Below are 14,881 nucleotides of genomic sequence, written 5' to 3'. Positions count from 1 at the left end.
CATACACTATAGAAACAGCAACCATCCTAGTGGAATTGGGTACAAGAACAAAAGGAGGGGAGAGTGAAGAATTTCTATAACTCCCTTCTATACACTGTCTAAGGTCATGTCTTCACTTTCCAGGAATTGAGGCTGCTGCAATCAATGTAGCAGGGGTCGATTTAGTGGGTCTAGTGAAGACCTGCTAAATCAACCACAGAGCGCTCTCCAGTCGACTCTCCTATTCCACCAGAAGGAGAAGAGTAAGGTTGACCTGAGAAGAGTAAGGTTGACCTGAGCTACGTTGACTCCAGCTACATTATTTACCTAGCTGGAGTAGCTTAGGTCGACTTACCCCAGTAGTGTAGACAAGGCCTCACTCACCTAGATACAAACTGAGCAGAAATAGATTGACCCTCAGAGTGACCAGAGTAGGAAATGATTGGAGGACCTAAAACCTCATAGCGCCATTCAAATAAGAAAGCGTTCTTTTTGTATCTACAGGATCTAGGTTCTCCCTTATGTACATGAGATTTTGGAAAGAATACTGGTAAATAAATACAATTATTTATATGAAAATCTGAAATTTCTTTAGGAAGTACTTTGGGGTAAAGCCCAAGAACTACCTTGTCCTTATAGAAAATAGCATAAGCCCACAAGAGTTTAAAATGGAGGAGACATAAGTTATGTTATAACTATGTTTACATTCCTGGAGAAACTGGATCTTATAATGGTGACTATAAAGTTCAATAAACCCTTTAAAACAATTTAATGTGTTTGAAAACAGATTTGCCATCAATCTGCACATGGAAAGCTGCTACTGCTGCTAAATGAACTTTAATGGAGGAGATGGACAAACCCATAACATTCCGGTATAATAATCTAAAATGGGTTTTGAATAGGACTTGAAAAATGGAGCAACACTCTTAAATACCAAAGTAACAAAAAGGATCTTTGTATGTTGCCATGTTGAGTGAGTTAGTCTGAGAGTGAATATGAAAACAAGAGAACCCCTCGTATGGGATCTGGCACTAGTGTCAGCCTTTTTTTGAAATTGGTTGAGAAGAGGAGGGATTGGTCCTTCTAGCTTTTACTGGTTGACAAGTTCCTTTATTACTGGTGAAGATGCATTATTTTTGTAGCCAAACTCAAAATGTTGAACACTGAGTGGATAGCTTCTTTCTAAGGTACTGAAGGCAATTTTAAAGTCAACACTATCCATACCCACTCATCTGTGGAACTGAATTGCATCTTCCAAAGGAGAGGACGCTACATTTCCATCTGGAGATGAATCACCTTCTGGTTTAATGTTCTGTGGTTGAAAATCTACTGGAGGGGATATTTCTTCTCCCTCCTCAGGGAAGCATATCTTGTACCCAAGGTAGGAGAGCTTTCTCTAGCTGTTGGTTCTGAGCATCTCTGATCAGAACATCTCCGACTCATAGACTTAGCTGGAAGCTGCTCTGGAACCAGAGCGTCAGACCTTCTTATATGGTATGGATAAGTAGGGGTGGGCCAATAGTGCCAAAAGCCTCCATGGTGGCATGTGCCAGTCTTGCTAATTACCCCATTCTGGCATCAAATCATATGCTTCTTGCATAGACTGTCTCAGGGTGTCCACTCCAGAAGAAAGACCTATTTCAGGGAAAACTGTTGATCCTTGGATGCTGTTATCGGAACTAGCTCCTCCAAACGAAGTGGAGAATGGAAAATGGTGAGTGTCTCTCTCAGAGAGCCAGCTGGAGTCTTAGGTGGTAGGGAAACTGTCTCTGGAGATCTATCCCAGTCAAGCTCCCAACTTGGTTTCTTGTTCTGGGAAAAAAGAGACATAGTCGAACTGTCCTCTCTTGTGGAACCACATGAATCTACACTGTAGTGTAGAAGTAGGAAACTTAGTAGTCAACATACTAGGTTCCACTGATCTCTTTTGGATCCACCCCTTCCCCCTGCCCAGACCTATCTGGCATTTTATCTTTAGATCTTGAAGCCACACTGAACTCAGAACGGTCCTAAGAATCGTTCAAGATATGCTTCAATTTGGCCTTCCTTTCCCTCGTAATCGAAGTGCTTGTTTCCAGTGGTCTCTCTTGAGCTTTGTGTTCCTTATCTGGAACCAGGTCTTCTGGAGGGAATATCTGTGGTGTTGGATCAGAAGATTTGCCAACCATAAGCTGAGTCAACTTGGAAGTGAAGCTCTCTGCCAAAGCCAGAGCCTTCACTATTGAAGCCTTCCTGGATCCAGAAGTACTCAGAGCTGATTCAGGTCTTTTATCCTTTCACTAGGATCCTCTAGCAGCATCTAATCTCACAGGCTTGGCTGACAAGTGCTGATGTAACAAAAGGCTAGTCTGTCTCTCTTAACAGGCCCAAGGAGTAAGTGTGGTGCGTATAGCACAACATGAAGGAGAATGCTTTTCTCCTAAGCATTTCAGGCACCGAACAGGACGGCTGGAAGCCAGGAAGACTCCTGGGTGTGACACACACCTTTAAAATCCATGCTTCTTGACATTTGGCTCCACCATGACTTGGTACCAGGTAATTATCATGCTCTTAGCTAGACTAACTTATCCTAAAACTACTAACATCAACTAATCTAACAAAATAGATATTTTACTGATTGCTATGGATCCTTGTGATCCTCATCCTTTCACTGCTGTGGTTGGAAGGAACTGAGGCTGCAGCTGGTGCTATGCCTCCTTTTGGGGCTACACCTTCAGAATGTGTTCAAATGCTAGCTATGGAGAGGCATTCGAGCACTAAGAGGCACTGTTACCAGAAGGTGCCTCCATGCAAGCTGCACCAGCCAGTTCTCCCTAAGAGTGGGAATATGCAGAGGACACGTGAAGAACGTTACTAGATATAACTGCTCCATTGCTGGAAGGTGGGGTAGCACCTCCAACACTGCCTTATGTTGGCTTTGAAGTGAATCCTCTCTCCACATCACAGCCAAGAGTCAGCTCAAAAGATCGCCTTGCTCTTGCTTTGCCACACTTCCACCTCTCCCCAGATCCATCACTCAGCTTCATTCCACAGGAGGATCTGTGGGAGAGCTCTTAGCCGGTGCACATTCACCCACACAACCCCCGCCTCCCCCACTGACCACTACAAAAGCCAGTCACATAATCAGCCTTTTAGAACAATCTAATTTATCTGTGTGCATATGAAGAGCTGCTTCTGTTTAGCACCTCAGATGGCAACGCCTCCACCTCCTACACAGAAGATGTTAACAACTAGCCATGTGATGCAAAACTGAATAATAACCTACCCAGTGTGTTTGACAAAAACATCTTCACCCAGGTGATTTGCGGTGACGTTCTTGACTCCTGCAAATTGAGAAAAGATTGTGAGTTTCCTTAATGGAAAAACAGAGATTTAAAGAAAAAAGATCCTGCATGCAAATTACACAGGAAGGAAAACATGCAACTTAAGCTGAGCTCTGAACATTTGCATAGTGAATATCAATGTTGGGGTCTATAAGGGTCATCATTTTACATTTTAAATAACTGAGCAGAATTTTTTTGGCAGTAGCAGGACTATCTATATTCGGTGTCATTTTACATTTTTGAAATTTAAGCTTTCAGATTCCTTTTTTTGCCCAGGTTACATTACAGTGCATTTACAAAGTGCACGATTATTGAAATTATTGCTAATTTATGCAAAAGCATGTGGTCTTTTTTTAAAAACATCTACTTTTAAACATTTTTTTTTTCAAATTTTACATTAACATTTGAAGAATTGTTTCAATAAAGTTTATGCAAGTTGCCGTCACAGTTTATGTAAAAGAGAAATGTGCTATTAAAAGCAGACATTTAGGTTACCTTTTGTTTTTTGCGATGCATGTTAGCTTTACACATCCTTATTCTCCTGCGATAATTTTCCTTTAAAAGGGGGGTATAGGGTGATCTTTTCATCAAGCAAGACATTATGCCCTGAAAGCTGACTCCAAACCATTGTTGAAAATTGTTATTTACATTTTAATAACAATCTACAAATACAACTTTTTGTTTTAAAGTATTCCGCTCAATCATGCACTGCTACAGGCAGTTTGGTTCCTAATGTTCTAGTGCATTTTTCACCCCCGAGCAGTTTATTTCTCCCCCCTATGATGTCAGATTTATATTTTGCAGAGAAGGGCAATACAACAAACCACCTCAAGTTTCTTTAAGCAGCATTTTACTTTAACCTATTATGCTTTCCCAGAAGGATATTAAAAGCAATCACCTGCCCCCTTCTCAAAACAATTGTGGGTTTGTAACTGGCTTCCCAAATGCAGGCCACCTTAAAGCAGGTAGGCATCACCTTTAGACAAGGGTTAGTTGTGTTCAAAAACAAAATAAAGCTTCTTTTTTCCTCCTGTTGGTAGCTAGGTCTTGGATTTGTCAATCTTCATTTTGTCATTCTACTTTTAAACCAGCCATTTCAGACTCCATCTGGAGTCTGCAGAACGCTGAGGCTATCTGAAATCTGAATCAATAAACTAATTCCGTCCAGCCCATAAACACTCCTTCCACTTGCAGTTTTGCAGAAGTCAGATTTCTGCTTTAGTACTGGTTCAAACTGCTTTCAACAACTTCCAGGGGGTGAAAAAAAAAAAAAAAAGTTTTTTTCCTCCTTTTTATATTAAGCTCACTCACCAGCTTGATAGCTTTTTGTAAAGGTTACAGAAAAACACCATTTTTAAAATATCTCCATATTTTAAAAAAGACCATTAACTTTAGCATTAATTTAAGTTTATTTGAAAGAGAAAAGCTATTTTATTGCTCAACCAAAAAAATGACAATTCATCACATTTACTTTGATTAAAAAAGGACTAAACTTTATTGACAAACTGCTGCAGACATTTTGACAAGTTTTAGCTACCTATTTAGGCAGACTTTACACACGTAGCATTTAATCTTCAAGAACAAAGTGGGAGGACAGCGTACAAATCCAATTAGGACTTTAACCTATGTACAAAGTGAAATTTCTCATTTTTTCAGCTGCAGTGTCCCTTTTTATATAAAGCTAGTGTTGAGACACACTTGAACAAGTCACCGGGATCGCTAAATATTGACACCTTTGCCAATTTTAAACTCGCACTGTATTATTTGCCCCAAATATCCTAAAACGAGAAATCTGTAGTTTTACAGAATGCAAACCTAATATCCATTTAATACTCTCTAATTTCAAACCCTGGGCAATTAGACAGAGCTGTGTAGTAGTTTAAATTTGTTCTTCTCTTAAAAGTTCTCCGCATAGAACCAAGCTAAGAACCCCTTTACACTGGAAAATCTGCTTCCCAAGCATCTCTCAACACCGCGTGTTCGGGGCTAGATTTCAAAACCCACATAAAAGTCAATTTTACAAACCTAATTTTTTTTAAATCAATTAACTTTAAAAAAAAACTATTTTATTTGTTATAAGGATCTTTGTATTAAAATTTAAACTTAAGATTCATCAGCAATCTGCTTTTAAGGAAAGTTTGACATCTGAGCTTACTTTTAAACGGTGGCAGTCACTACCGTTACATTATGATTTTAATTCTTAAAAACAGTCCTGAATTTTGAAATGTAGCCTACTTTTGGGATTCTGCAACTACAACTTTTACGGGTATCTTAAAAACCAAACTTAAAGGTTAACAAAACCTTAATTTCATAACTGTTAAGCAAGCATGTCACTTTTGAAACTAACTTTTTTTAACTCAACTTTTATTAAAAAAAGTACAGTTGTGTTTATATCTAAACAACAAAGAAAAGCAATCTACACACTTAAAAAATTAAAGTTGGTCTTCTAAATCTATTTAACTCATTTTAAAATACTACGTACAGAAGCCAGAATGCAAGGTGAGGATGGAGTGGGAGAAAAGGGGGCCACGAAGAAAAACAGTTAGACAATTACTTGTCTGATGTGGGTAAAGCAACAGGAATCCTGGGAGATACAAGAATCAGTAACAACTGTTTGCTCATAACTGATATTTTTCCCTCATGTTTTTAATAGCGTCCGTAAGGGTGCTCTCTGTAGGCCCCCTTCACTGGCCTAGCTGGTGGGGCCTTCAGGGAGGGCCTTGTTCCATTCCAGTCATCTTGGCCTGCAAAAGAGAGAGCAATAAACGTCAAAGTGCACAGCACACTAATCATGTGAGATGCATGCACACAAGGGCAGCAGCACGACTGCACCGTGTACCAATCAGAACACCTGCCTCCAGTTTTGATATCAGGACTTTGTGAAGACCAGTGACATTAATATTCCTACAACTCTATTGGCTCACAGGCCTTTAAAGGCCACCCCTTTAAGCTTCTGTAAGACTAATGTTTATTTACAAGACCCCAGCGTCACATAGCTTCAAGTTCCACAAATATTAAATCTCTACCAAGAACATCTCTAACTATGCAGGTTTCTGAGTAGCAGCCGTGTTAGTCTGTATTCACAAAAAGAAAAGGAGTACTCGTGACACCTTAGGGACTAACAAATTTATTTGAGCATAAGTTTTCGACGAAAGCTTATGCTCAAATTTGTTAGTCTCTAAGGTGCCACAAGTACTCCTTTTCTAACTTTGCAAGCATTTAATAAAGGTAACTTGTATGGGAACCCCTTTGGAAGTCTTCAGATATGATACCCCCACTAGGCTCATACTTGAACAAACCTGAAACCTTTCATCTATGAACAACCACCAATTAATTTCAGTAGATCTGAAATGGACTCCAATTCCTGAAGCAGTGTTGGCAGTCAGCCTCACCTAAGGTCACAGGCATTAAAGCTCTTTCAGTCTGTAAGCAGGCAGCATTTTATAATCTATAAACTGACTCAGTTGTGCAGGATACTGCTACACAAGAATTATTTTTAAAAAGGAGAAAAACACAAGCAAGGAAGTCTCCTTGCACAAGCCTGCCAAATGACTAAAATCACTACCACCGCTCTGGGATGGCAGTCTCATACTGAACCCAGAGATACAATAGTGTTTTCTGCCAGTTAGTAGCAGAGGGATGAGACAGTGACTACTTCGGGATTACATTCTAGAAGATGCCTCAGCACTTTCAATGCCTGCCTCCTCAGATCAGGATTTTACTACTCCCTAAACATGGTACCTGCACCAACATGTGTAACTGATTATGGTAAAAAGCTTTCAGTAGGACAGCTGAATACTCTCAAAATCCTTTTGCCATATAACTAACCATTGAAACAAGCAAAGTTCAAATCCCATTCTCCTAGAGCTAGCTCAAGTCCCAAATATCCAAGCTCAGCTTTTATTATGGCTTGTGCTTGCAATATTCTTATTTTGCACATCTGCCACTCTCTCCACACGTCACCGGTTTCAGAGGAATAAATATGCACTGAGAGGCAAGCGTAACACTCCATTTCACCATCGTGAAATGCATTTTGATTTTCCTTAAAGTCGCCTCCACACTGGCTGCACAATTTATTTTTCTAATTTTGTTTTTATGAAAGCAGAGGCCAAAAGAAATTACTGCGGATAAACAGATTAACTGTGGCAACTTCATGCCAAGTGTACAATGAGTGTACAAGCAGTGTTTGGCCTTCAGATCTCAGACAACAGCACTGCTCTCTTACCAAGTAGAAACACAAAAGCCTCTGTGTGTTGCATGACGAACACAGGCAACAAAAGAAGGCATTTAACAGCCATTCTAAATGGAAGCATGAAAGATATCCAGCATTACTGACAGCAAGTGTCTATTCGCATTTAACGCAGACTGATAAAATCTTTGGTTAGGCAGTTGAATTTAAACTCTATACAACGTAAATATGGACCAGTATGCCACCACAAAGTTAAGCCTCACATTCTGTTCGCTCCCGAAGCGGGAGGTGTAATGCCATCTTAACATTTCATATGCTTCATCATGGAACAGCTAGAGGCCTCCCTCTGCTTCTCTGAGCCCCGAAAAACTCATACCCCATGCTAGTCACCTTTCTCCCCTTAAAGGTGCTTGAGTCCCAAGCCCCAGCAGGAATATTTAATGGGATTCTCACTGGAACTAATTCTGTACCTTCATTGACTGTAGAGGTTGCTGAAACTGCTTCCAATATATCAAGTGGCTGACTGCACTGCTTTTGCAGCACTTTCAACTTCTGCTGGTCTGAGCAGAAGACAAGAAATCTCGCTCTTTGATACATGGCAGTGCAATTCACAATTAGCATGCCAGAATTGCCTCCATTTACTCAATCCACCTAAATTCTTCATAATGCAATGCAATAATAAAAAAAAAATTTTACTATGGCTTCTCCAAGTATTGTCTCCTATATATGGTTTAAATAACAGCATTAGTCAGATAAGACATCTTGTTCTAAATGACCAGTGCAGATTTTGGGAAATTACAAACTGAGTATTTTCATTAGCCAAACATAGGCCATATACACAGTTGCTACAGAGCTCTATCGAGTTAAAGAGAAGACTTAATGCTAGATTAAAATCCATCTTTCAAGCAAGTATTTATTGCAGAGTCAGTCTCATCTGGAAGGGTTTTGAGGATTACAAGGAAGCAGCCAGAGCTGTGCATTCATCCAACTCAACAAAATATAATCCCTGCAAGCCAAACTGCTGTAAAAGCAACATTGTAGGTGGGAATTCAGACCTCCAGTTGTGGAGCATTCCATGCACAAAACTGACCGATGCTGAGAAGTACCCCACTTCTGAGAAGAAAAAAGTGGGGGGTGCACGGTGGCAAGAGCTCCGACATGGCATTCTACTGCAGGACTTTAGGTAAGGTCACCTATGCAAGAGTCAAACTAGATATGAGCCTAACAAAGCCATGATGTATGACCTTAGTCTGATTGTCATGTAGACCTGTGTTATCTCTGGAATGTAAATATTTTTCCCCATGAAGGCCCCCCGGTTACTTTTTGGAACTATACTATCAGCATTTTCTTACTTTAAGACAGAAAATTTAAAACAAAAAAAGATCTGATAAACTTCAAGCAATTCCCAACTGAATTATAGCCCCTTCTCTCCCTGTCACATAAGCAGTGTGTCCAGACATACCATAAGCTTCATAGGATTCTTGTGCCTCCCCATGTCCATAATCATAATATTCCGTGTCCCTGAAAGAGAAAGACAGGATATGTTTAAGTTAGTTGTGTAGAGGTGAAAACATTTCAATTCACAAACCCCGAGAGCTGGAGCATTCAAATTCATGAGCTCCTCAAGAATAATTCAAGACTTTGTAGTGCTTGAATTAGGACACTCAAAACCTCCCTACTACCTTGGGTATGTATGACCACTCCTTTTAAAGACAGAGCTAAAGGCTAGTTGGAACTTTCTGAAATGTACCTTCCCACACGGGCTGCTTGATTCAAACACATTAGAAGCCAACAGAACAAGGCACAACTGGTCTCAATTTTATTAAAATATTGGAAACGTTTAATTTTACCTGAAAATTCTGTAAAAAGTCATGCAGAATTCTCTCTCAGAAATGGGATTAAAGGGGACTGAAAAATGACAAACTTACCCTTGGCCCTGGCTGTAGTAGCCTTCATATCCCTCATAACTCTGCTCCGCATATGTATCGTCATAACCCTGAAATAGATAACATAAGGATGGATACATGTGGAGGGCGTCATTCATTCTGACTAAGAGGAAGAGCAAAACTGAATTTACTCGGCAGTCCTTTTCAGATTAACTTGTATATCCTAGCATGTCCCAGGGGAACCTTTGTCTTGTCAGTGAAGGTGAGAACGTTAATCATGTTCACAAGGCATGCCAGAGTCCTGTAAAGGCTGCATTATGTCCAGGTTATGTCAGAAGTCTCATAACTGGGTTCCCCAACATAGGATTTATAGGTAGACAGAACCCACTAGTTTTAACCAGAGCCAATGGAAAACTGAAGGAAGTTTTGCAGGAGATGGAAGCATTTTTTGTGGGGTGGAATAAGACAAATCCCACTCTGATGGTTCCTCAAATATTTACTCCGGTGCTCATCTAAAGCAAATCATTGTGCTGTTTCTCTCTTTAAAATTGCAAGAGCAAATATTCTTAGCTGAGCAAAGAAAACACTCAGGGGTATGTGCCTGTAGTGACAACATTTTAACCAAGTTTATTCACATATTAAAGTAAGTTCCTATTGCAGTTACAAGGTCTGAAGACTCCAGCACTCCCTGCTTCTACAAGCAGCTTTCCACAGAAGTGTTTTGATTGTTTTTTTGCTGGGCACCAGTACTTTTGTTAAAATATAATCTTGGCCACACTTCAGTTGCATTGTAATTATTACCCTCCAAAAAAGTGTTTCATTATGGCGCACATGGAAACTTAACAGAAAACAATGACCTCACCTCTCAGTTCAGCCATTCAGCCTAGTACTAGGGTTTGCTACTAAACAAGGGCCATTACTGCAATTGCTTTGTTAATACCCAACATTTAGGGTATGCCTACACTGCAATGAGACACCCATGGCAGGCCCGTGCCAGCCAACCCGGGCTTGCAGGAATGTTTAACTGCAGTGTAGATATTTGGACTTGGGCTCCAGCCAGAGTACCTAATTAAACAGCCCCTTAGCCTGAGCAAGCTGGCACAGGCCAGTCACAGTTTAATTTCAGTGTAGATGTGACCCTAGGATCTGTAAGTAACTGCCTGCTGGCTACTTGGAAAGAGCATGTATTAAGGTTTCTTACATAATCTTCGTAAGTTTCTGGTGCGGGTGGAGGAGGAAGCGGTATTCTCTGAATGCCTGCTGCACGAGCTCTTGGTACAGGAGCACCCCTTACTGCTGGAGGAGGGGGTACACCACGGGCCACAGTAGCTCCTCTAGCTATGGCACCTCTCACTGGTGCTCCTCGCACCAGGGCCCCACGAGGAGGACCCACCACACCACGCCCCCTAAGAAGAAAAAGGATTAGAAATAGCCATTTTTGCACTTTGCAAAAGCCACAATGATGTTCTAAAAATCTAAGACAATTTACTGACAGATCAACAGTTATTCACTACGGGTGCTATAAAATTGATAATTGGATGCATAAACAGGATTATAATGCAACTCTGGTAAGAGTTTAATGCTGCATAAAAACTACAAATATGAAACATTACCAAAGGAAAATACTGCTGAATACTCAAGTAGTCACCACTTCTAAATATCTTAAAAAGGTGTGGATCTGCAGAGGTTGATCAGGCGAGAAGGTTTGCTATGGCAGAAAGGGAACCGTGGTGCCTCACAAAGTCCAATGAGAAGATGACTAACCACCCTTGAGTACTAAACACATTTAGCCACCAGCAAGTGGCTTTTCTTTTAATCCTTCATCAGGGATAAATGCTACCTATATTGGCACTGTGTAGGATAGCTTCATCACTGATTTAGTCCAATGCTTTGAGCAAAGCATCAGTGTCAGGATAGTAGCAACATCAAGCTTTCATGGGAGTTACGCACAAGCTGCAGATTCTCAGTGCACTGGAGGACCCACTGACCGGGGATGATGAACCAATGAGCTATAGGTTTCAACTTTACCCTTTAAGTAGTTCTAGAAATCAGACGCAATTTCAGCAAGAAGAAAAGGAGTACTTGTGGCACCTTAGAGACTAACCAATTTATTTGAGCATGAGCTTTCGTGAGCTACAGCTCACTTCATCAGATTCATTCATCTTTTTGCAAATTTCAGCAAGGTGGTTTTCTAAAGCTAATACAATTCAGATTACAAAACATTCACCAACCCCCATTAAAAGTCTTATTACCCCTTTTCTAGCACATACAAGACCATAACTCCCAATTTAATAAAAGCAGCCCTGCAATACTGGAAGTTCCAATATTCTGAGTTCAGGCACAAAAAGAAAAAAAAAAGATTAACCAGTTTGCTAGCCTACAAAAACAACAAGAGTTCCCACTTCCAGCATCACTACTTTTGAAAGTTACCTAGGAACAGGTGGAGGAGGGGGAGCTGCTCCTCTTCCTCGCACAGGGACCCCTCGACCACGTGCTGGTTCTGGTACCCCATTCAGATAGGACAGCTCCAAAAACTGCTCCTGGCAGATGTCATCCATCATATCCTGAGGAAAAAAAGGGACACTAGTAGCTAGCCACCCTGTGCTCTGAGGTGTCAAAAATTAACATGTTAGAACATGAGTTGCTGAAAACTGTATGAGTCACACCTCAAGCTACAGCAGCTGCCACAAAGCATCTACAGTCCCCTTTTGGAACATGTGGGTTCACTGCCAGCCAAATGCTTTTGACAGAAAATGCCATGCTCTCCCCCAAAGGCACACTGGAAACTGATCACTGCATCCACACAAAAACAGGAGCTGGATGCAGCCTGATGAAGAGTAAATGCCCATTTGCAAATCTGAGCTGTCTTTTCACATTCCCATGAACACAGCACATCTCTGCTCCATGCCCTTTTATCTCCCCTGGGGATATAACTTAGGGAATCAGCAGAAGATCCTGGTAACTCAGAAGCAGCCATTCCAACCCACTTCCTCCCCAGACATGCACACAGATCAAGTTACCAATACTAGCCTGCCTGTCGGGATTCCAGAGCTGCCACAGCAACACTGCTTCTGTAAACTAAGCTTATTGCACACAGCAGGGGCTCCTGGCATACCTCCATTCTCTTCTCCAAGCTCCCCATGTGCCACTCCCTTCCATCCTCTATTTCACAGACATGTTGCAAACCCCAGCCCCTACAATGCCAGGAGCCCTGTGTGCCCATCACTCTGCCCCACCCCAGCCATACCACTCTTATTCTCTATTCTTCTCTCTCCTTTGGGGTGGTAACATTTTAAACTCAACTGGGACAAGAGAAGAACTCAAATCAGGGGTATTGTTATGCTGGAATGTGTTACTTTCTGCCCTCAATCAATTCTTTTATCTACAGAGAATTACAGAGGTGGCTGAAGCTGTGGTTCTGCTAACCAAAAGCCATGGGCTCCATGTGTCTCCCATTTCTCCCTTTTGTTTTTTTTCTGATTTTCACCAAAATCCACATGGTTCTGCTTATTGACACCCAGAACATTCCCTGAAATTCTGGAGTTGATTAGACATGGCATTCAAAATTTATACTGTTTTACATCCAAACAAAGCAATACCATAAAGTTGAATGTAAGGGCCTTGAAAGCTCAATGAAAATCATCTCCAAATTAAAAAAATGGCATTAAGTGTTCATATAACATGCCCAGGAATCGGCTGAAATAGGCTGCTCTATGTTAAATCCATTAAAGGTGGTGAGAACACTGATTTAAGAGCTACCAGGACTTCTTCCTGCTTGGTCTCTACAAGGCAATTTCAAGTGATGAATGGAACCCATTCAAGAAATCTTTATTACCCTACAGGGCACAGTTAAGATTGCTCTAGACAGAAGAGCTGCTATACAAACTCAGACCAGTTTCATCCACCGAGTCCAATATCCTGTCATATCAGCCAGTAACAGATGTTTCCAAGTTGGTACAGGATACCCCAAAGTGGCAATTATGAAGTACCGTGCCTCTAGAAGAAACTTCTTCCTAAGCTTGACAAGGTGAGTGAGGTAATATCTTCTACTGGACCAGCTTCTGCTGGTGAAAGAGACAACCTTTCAAGCTTATACAGAGCTCCAGCATCAGAGCTAAATTACAAGACGGAACAGATTGTTTAGTGCAAGTATCTAACACATTATCAGAGGCCATTCAAAGTGAAGCGGCCAGTTAACTAATACGTTAACTATGTATGCTAATCCATTTGTTCCACCTTGTATTTAGCTGTGACATCAAGTACCCAGACCTGAAAAAAAGAGTTCCGTGAAAGCTCGAAAGCATGTTGATCCAATAAAAGGTATTACGTCACCCACCTTGTCCCTCTAATATCCTGTGACCAACACGGCTACACCACCACTTCCTAAACTTGGTCAGTTAGTGGTTTAAAATCTCTTCCTTCGGGACACAAGTTAACTACTGTATGTTCCCCAGGGAAGGGCACCAAAACCAAGGCTCTATTCTAAAAAGCATCAAGAAACAAGTTTGCATACCGGAACAAGGAACTTCTTGACTTCTTCCATGGCATGAGCCATGAGAGCATAGGCCTCGCAAGGTGGTCCAAAGACTTCAATGAAGACATGCAGATCCATATTTAAATGAGCATATTTGGGATCTCCTCCTTTGCGCAGTTCTTCCTCCTGAAATAAAGGATGATTCAACTTCATAAAGCCAAACAAGGTGCAAATAAATCATTTTCTTCCTTCATCATGTTTCTAAGCATTGATTAGCGGGACAAGGCTGTCTACCCTAAAATTTTCAGCCATGTTTAACCATGGATGTCAAACAGTAACCCCCTTGAGACTTCAAAACAGGTTTCTGGCATAAGTATATGCTTGTCTTGTGAATGGGGCTATAGAAAAATTAAGTTGTGCCACAGGAAGGAAGCACACTCTGCAGTACCAGAAAAGAGTAAATGGAAAGAAAAAAGGAAATAGGTGACAGTACTGTAAGGTAAGAATATGAGGCAGACTTCTTTAAACAAAAGCAGGCCAATTTTCCACCAGAAAATATCCATAATTTAGTAAGGAGGGTGTGACAGTCTCTACCCCTATGTTCACTGCTTTCAGAATTATGTTAAGTTTTGTACAGAGTATGCCTTGTGAAGTAAAATTTGTAAACTCATAATTTGCTGATCATTATTATCCTGGTGAAATATGTGCGGCAACATTGTATGTAAAGATGTACGGTTCTATTGTGTGATATTACTAAGACAGGTTCCAAGTTTGGGGGTGGGGTGGCGAGGGGGGGCTCCAAGGACAAACCAGTTCCCCACAGACAAAAGTTAGGTGTCAACCAAGTCAAATGGGCCACTATGTAGTTAAATGGCCATTCTTTGGCAGGAAAGAGAGTGTGAGCAAAAATCTACAGCTTGACAAAAACAGCTGAGAGTTCCTTCCTCCCCTCCCCAGACATTTTGTCTCCTAAATCCCAGCTGGAGGCGATTCTTACCAGCTGAGAAGACTCTTGCACAAGAGAGGGCTT

General features: G+C 41.1%; 1 protein-coding gene across 2 annotated transcripts in view; it reads right to left on the bottom strand.

Moving 5' to 3' along the window:
• Nucleotides 1–14,881, bottom strand: part of KHDRBS1 (KH RNA binding domain containing, signal transduction associated 1) — a 29,997-nt gene that overhangs the window by 1,684 nt on the left and 13,432 nt on the right. The window contains exons 4-10 of one of the 2 annotated variants that reach the window (XR_007353414.2): nt 13,891–14,037; nt 11,808–11,941; nt 10,579–10,783; nt 9,420–9,487; nt 8,954–9,012; nt 5,857–6,046; nt 3,245–3,302 (exon numbers count right to left, since the gene is read on the bottom strand). Coding sequence is in view for 1 of the 2 variants with exons in the window: in XM_048826246.2 (XP_048682203.1) it covers nt 5,949–6,046; nt 8,954–9,012; nt 9,420–9,487; nt 10,579–10,783; nt 11,808–11,941; nt 13,891–14,037 (711 nt within the window). In the remaining variant the exon portion in view is untranslated. Of the gene's footprint in view, nt 1–3,244; nt 3,303–4,768; nt 6,047–8,953; nt 9,013–9,419; nt 9,488–10,578; nt 10,784–11,807; nt 11,942–13,890; nt 14,038–14,881 lie in introns of those variants that run through there. The other variant, XM_048826246.2, reaches the window with a different exon arrangement.

The sequence above is a fragment of the Caretta caretta genome, chromosome 19 (genome assembly GCF_965140235.1).
Source record: "Caretta caretta isolate rCarCar2 chromosome 19, rCarCar1.hap1, whole genome shotgun sequence".
NCBI lineage: Eukaryota > Metazoa > Chordata > Testudines > Cheloniidae > Caretta > Caretta caretta.
Note: the sequence above shows the minus strand (reverse complement) of the source record. Positions and strands in the feature narration are given on the sequence as shown.